The sequence below is a fragment of the Dinoponera quadriceps genome, unplaced genomic scaffold, assembly GCF_001313825.1.
Source record: "Dinoponera quadriceps isolate SergipeBrazil2010 unplaced genomic scaffold, ASM131382v1 scaffold466, whole genome shotgun sequence".
NCBI classification, from domain to species: Eukaryota; Metazoa; Arthropoda; class Insecta; order Hymenoptera; family Formicidae; genus Dinoponera; species Dinoponera quadriceps.
The window spans coordinates 16,245-22,047 of NW_014554561.1; the positions used below are offsets into that span (position 1 = coordinate 16,245).

Sequence of the window (5,803 nt, forward strand, 5' to 3'; positions counted from 1 at the left end):
AGATTATTTACATTTTACTCTAATATTGTACAGCAAAAGATTTAAAATATCTCGTAAAACATTCATTTTTCGATGATTTTGCTTCAATGTTTTTTATATAGAATAACTAGAGGCATCGTTTGATGATACTAATTTTGGCATACTGATGCATTAACACATTTGCAAAATTCAGTAGAATTTTATTAAGTCCTTTTATATTCTCTTTTTCATAGCAATCAATCTCACATGTTATTCTACGTGCAAAAGTATTAAAATGTAGTTCTCGGAAAATTAATATTTTACAAAATTTTTTATATATTTCGTGTCTTATACTATCAGAATAAAATATAAAATATATCGAAAAATGTTCGTTTTTTGATGGTTTTACCTTAGCACTTTTATATGTAAATTGACTTAGGAAATTGATTTATATTATAAAAAATCATATATTCCATTTAAAAAATAAAATTGACTTTTAAATCTTCGAAATTCCTCTATCAATGAAGAAAGCACTTGCATTATGTAACGTCCCCCTCAAATCACGCAAATTATATACACAACACTTTTCCCCAAAGCATATAAATTAGAAATTATTAAAAGTGTTCAAGTCAGGTGATTCATTTTATATATTTACATACATATTTGCTGAATTCCGTTTATCAAGTTGACAAAATAAATCTTGCTGCGGCAGTTCCCTCGCGTGAAATTCAACTGTCATGCAATGTAGTTATCACAAGTAGTCAGGTTCCAACCGAACGATTATCATCAAGCACTTCAATACCACTCATTTAATGCGAATCACACGTGGATAGATCGTGAATTGTACGCATACAGCAATCGTATGTTCATCAACGATTCATTGACGTAACAGTCCCGTGACATATTAGGTCTGTTCGTTTTCGCTGCACCGCTGAACTAGTGCAATAAGTTGCAGCGAGACAAGAGGTCTGTTCGTTTTCGCTGCACTGCTGAACTAGTGCAATAAGTTGAAGTGAGAAAACATATACTTGTCTCGCTTCAACTTACTGCACTAGTTCAGCGGTGCAGCGAAAACGAACAGACCTAAGTATATGTTTTCTCACTTCAACTTATTGCATTAGTTCAACGGTGCAGCGAAAACGAACAGACCTATTGTCATCTAACCATAAAGTGACTTCAATTTTATGGCGTCATGCCTTATCAGCCACTGATTAAATCGAAGCCTACTAAAGGTCTACCTTATCGTTGATAAGTTCTGATGAAAGTCTGCTTTCCGGATTTTAAGTATACTTGGTACAAAAATTGCTGTCATTAATAATGCGTGAAACGTATCATCATTCAAGCGATAGTCCCGGTTTTTTATAAATTCACGTTTAACATTTTATAATAATATTCATATACAGTTTTAAAAAATGGTCTGTTCTTTTTAGCTGCTGAATTGGTATAATAAATTAGAGCGAGACAGAATATACTTATATCACATATATTTTAACAATGCAGCTAAAATGAACAGACCATAAGAAATGCCCAAGCAGGTTAGCTGCACTCGAAAGCTGGCTTATGAATTGTAAAAAAGAAAGCAGGTTAGTACAAAATGACGTGTGAGGTATAGTTTGGGTACTCATGGTCATATATTAGAATTGGCATAATAATAAAAGTTAGTTAGTAACTGACAAGTACGTTTGTAAATAAGTTTGTAATGATAAATCATTCACAGGTGGAAACAATATGGTGCTGATAAATGTCATATATGATTTATTATAATATAAATCGATTTCCTAAGTCAATTTACATATAGAAGTGCCGAGGTAAAATCATCGAAAAGCGAACATTTTTCGATATATTTTATATTTTATTCTAATAATATAAGACATGAAATATATGAAAAATCTCGTAAAATATTCACTTTTCGAGAAGTGCATTGTAATACTTTTGTACGTAGAATAACATGTGAAATTGATTGCTATGAAACAATTATATGATTTAGCTAACCAATCAAAAGGTTTCCCTCAATATCGCTTCTCTATTATCTAGGACCAGAGAGAAACTTGAGAACGGCTATCATATATATAATATTACCAGGGACTCGGATCGGACCGGAGCCAGAACCGAAAACCGTATGGAAACTGGTATTTTTGTCGGACCGAAACCATAAATCGTACCGAAATTTTATAAAGCCTATAGAATCGGAATCGGAACCATTAAATTTTTTTCGGTTTACGGTTTTGTCGGTTATTCTTATAACTTACTTCAAGAGCTTTTCAAAACACTATTATAAAATATTTTTGCATTAAATATTTTTCGAATTATAAGGCTTGAAAATTGCAGTACCATCGACATTAACATTACTCAATAAAAGCTTCAGTAAGGAAACAAATTTTAAAAATCGGAACTGAAAAAATCATAAATGGTACTTTCATTATCCAGAAAACCAGAACCGGACCGATATTTTCATTCGGTCCGGGTCCCTGTTAAAGACAAAAAAAATCCGAATTTAAATTATGTCTAGACAAATTATAATTATATACATAAAATAATTCTAAATTTGAAATCTAATAATTATATTGTTACGTCCCGAGATATGTCCCGAGACACGTCCGGAACTTCCACCCCCTTTTCTTTTTGTTCTTCCTCTTCGCTCTTCCTCTTCTCCTTTTCCTTCGCTCTTCTTTCGCCTTAGCGGTCGCCTGTTGACATCGTATCAAGCCCATTTTTGCACCTGAAATCAGTTATAATGTTTGTAGTTTCGACCGTATCATTTGTTAATTACCACATAGCTGTAGGAACGTAATAGTTAGCGAGTTTTTGCGCCTCAACCAATAATGTAATTATTTTTTAGAAATTCAACTCACTGTGAACCTTGACAGCCAGGCCGTATAACATGCACACGACCGATAGGATGACCAGGGCGCTTTTATTCATAGTCGGGTCGGTCAGTAGACTAGCATCCAACTTGTCAGAAGCTAACGGTACTTTGTTTAAATAATTCACACTTTTTACTTACCCTTTTTTGAATTTATTAATTTCAATTGAATTAGATCCGGCACGCATTAAATCCGGCACGCATTAGATCGTTACGCAGACTTACCTCCAAATTTTAAGCAAAATAAGGATCCCTTTAGAGATCGACCTTGAAAGCCCCGCACCTTACTAGCTTGCGAACGCTTAGTACACAGATGCATCAGCTGCGGCGTCTAACACCGCGCGCGGAGGTCAAGGGCCCGCGTCACCCTATTGTCAATAGAAAATTTATAACTCCCCTCATTTTTGCTACTGTATTAAAACGGAATGAATTTGGTAACTTCGCGTCTTCTGAATTTATTGCACTACCAATCATGCTTGGTGTATAATATGATTTTATATTATGCGATTTTCACGTATTATATGCGATTTAGATAAGCTAAAATTTTCCGCTCCGTAAGAACGGATGTACATGATCCGTCTCTCACCGAATCTCAGGAACATGAGAATTTCGTAGAACACCAAGTCCGTTGATGTTAGTACCAAAAATGCTGATCATTGCGACTACGAAAGAAAGAAGGAGACAGAAACAGACTTATAAGTAAGCATTTCGTCTTCACAGCAGTCAGTCAGTCTTGCCAGTCTTTTCCTCAGTCTTCGTCAAGAGCAGAAAATTTCCGTCACTAAAATCTGTGTTGTGTCTCGAGTCGGTACTCGCTTTCGATCGTCTCAACTTTCATAATTCAAACACCCGCTTGCGAAACGAATTCATCGAGTTTAAATTTATCAACAAGTGCTATATATTTTGCGAATCGTCTGCCTTATGGGGTACAAAATCTCTCTCTGCCAACTTGAGTTGCTTCAGCCAGGCCGCCTGTCTCTTTCTTTTCCTAAGGCGACGTACACCTTTCAACTCTTTACTATGGATTAACCGACATCAAGTGTAAGTCCACCTTTATAAGTCCATAATAATAACCGGTGTCAATAAATAAATACGACGTGGCGAAAAATTAATTGTCATCTCGAATGAAAATCTGTTTAAATTTTCATCGCGGGCTTAATAAATCACATTTTTGTTTATTTTTGATTGGTCATTGTCTTTCCTTAAATTAATTTAATTTTTCCTTATGCTCAAACTCATCCCATTGATCCCACATTAAATCTCGAAAATATCAACCTTTTCGCAACCTTCCCCCTCGATTTATCTATCTGCTCAGTGCAACGGAGCCAAGTCCGCTGCGCGTGTCGCGGGCTACTCGGGACGTGGCAATATAGATAAAAATAATTCTAAATTTTTATTGTGTTTTAAAATAATTTCAATTTGTATAATTAAAGTCATGTCTAAACATAATTTTAAATCGTCGAATAAAAATTATGTTGCGACAAAATTATATGATAACCATCAAATCAGGTTCAGTTTGAATTGACGCAGTTGAATATTTGGAAAAGTACTCTTGGGACATTGAACAAATGTGTAAGACGAATGTTGTGTAATTTTTATGAAGGCACATATGGTATATAGTAATATTATAATAGGGGTAATTTTAATAAATTTTTTTTCAATTCCCAAGTTCTTTACAATCTGTCTGTCATGACATTCAGTAACTTGTTTGTTCTTAATTAATTTGTGGAGGATAACCCACTGGTCAGCCTCCTTTAGTATTCTTCTTCTTAGAAGGTTCTGTTTATCTTTAAACGCATTATTATTTTTGTCTAGTATAATTAAGTGTTATTCTTTATGTATGTCATTTGTGTATACATTCAAAATCTATCTTTTAAGTTTATGTTTTGTTTTTGGTCTATGTTTTGTTTTTAGCCCGCGTCTTTTATTAGAGTTCAGAAATAAATTTCTCGCAAGACTGTTAAGGTGGGTTTTCAATTTTTTGTGATATGCTTTGCTATACCTTTTGATTTCTTCCTTGACAGAGCTTATTTTTAAACCATTGTTTATTATATCAGTAGTGACATACCGGGGCCTTTACAATCATTCTCAATGATTTGACTGAAATCTTTGCAGGATTTCTATATTAGAGATTGATGCTGTGTCCCACAGCTGTATCCCGTATATCCATATTAGCTTTAACACGTTCACGCCGGGGCTGATTTTCATGTTTTTCGCTGTGAGGTGGCGCTCGAATTCATGCTGCGCTTCATCTGGTGGCGCCAGATTATTTAAATTTTCAACTATACGACAATTTTTTCCAGTTACTAAACAAACTATATTTTTGATGGTGAGCGGCGTCTAAACGAATATTCAAGCGTGACCCACCGGTGATGCACGCCGCCCGATGGCTCATTATCGTGTGACCCACCGGTGATGCACGCCTCCAGATGGGACAGTCGAGCGTGACCCACCGGTGATGCACGCCGGCGTGAATGTGTTAATATTGCTTTATAGATTAATAAATTGTTTTCTGTTGATAGTCCTGACTTTCTGCCCATTATCCAGTACAAGTTTCTCAATTTGATGTTGCTTTTGCTTAGTGAATATAATTGCTTCGGTCCAAGGTAGCTTCACCATATGCCACAGTCAACATTCGGAATGTGTCCGCGCACTTAATTTTGTTTTTCACACAAAATTTGATACAGATTCTTTGATCCATTTTTTGGAATAGGCAAAAATCGAAGACGAGCCAAAACACGTCCAAGCAAAACATCTGTCAAAGATAAACTGAATATTCGAAATGGCCGAACTTGTCGGCATAAGTGAGGGACATGAGTACCAACATAATGCTACAAAAATTCGAAAATCGAATATACGTAACCCGCGGAAATTCAAAATTCACGATACTTTTTGAAGAGACCTCGTAAATCGCTGTATTCACCCAAGGTTTCAATAGAGAATCGTTGCCAGACGTTCGTAGCGTGCGCGTAATTGCTCTCG

At 35.4% G+C, this 5,803-nt stretch overlaps 1 protein-coding gene and 1 long non-coding RNA gene across 4 annotated transcripts in view; one reads left to right on the forward strand and one right to left on the reverse strand.

Annotated features, from left to right (window-relative positions):
- The window catches only part of LOC106752088 (L-galactose dehydrogenase-like), a 16,286-nt gene extending 15,410 nt beyond the window's left edge, over positions 1-876 (reverse strand). Inside the window, exon 1 of the mRNA XM_014633503.1 lies at positions 618-876. Within this exon, the coding sequence (XP_014488989.1) occupies positions 618-697 (80 nt within the window). The 5' untranslated portion in view covers positions 698-876. The remainder of the gene's footprint in view (positions 1-617) is intronic.
- Positions 877-1,192: 316 nt separating this feature from the next.
- On the forward strand, positions 1,193-5,471 carry LOC106752090. 3 transcript variants are annotated; one of them, XR_001375117.1, is made up of 5 exons: positions 1,193-1,251; positions 1,389-1,541; positions 1,676-1,766; positions 1,993-2,927; positions 2,997-5,471. It is a non-coding gene; the product is annotated as an uncharacterized LOC106752090 (long non-coding RNA). The 3 variants fall into 3 exon arrangements; XR_001375115.1 differs by having other exon boundaries at positions 1,993-5,471; XR_001375116.1 differs by lacking the exon at positions 1,193-1,251 and having other exon boundaries at positions 1,541-1,615; positions 1,993-5,471.
- Positions 5,472-5,803: the final 332 nt, after the last annotated feature.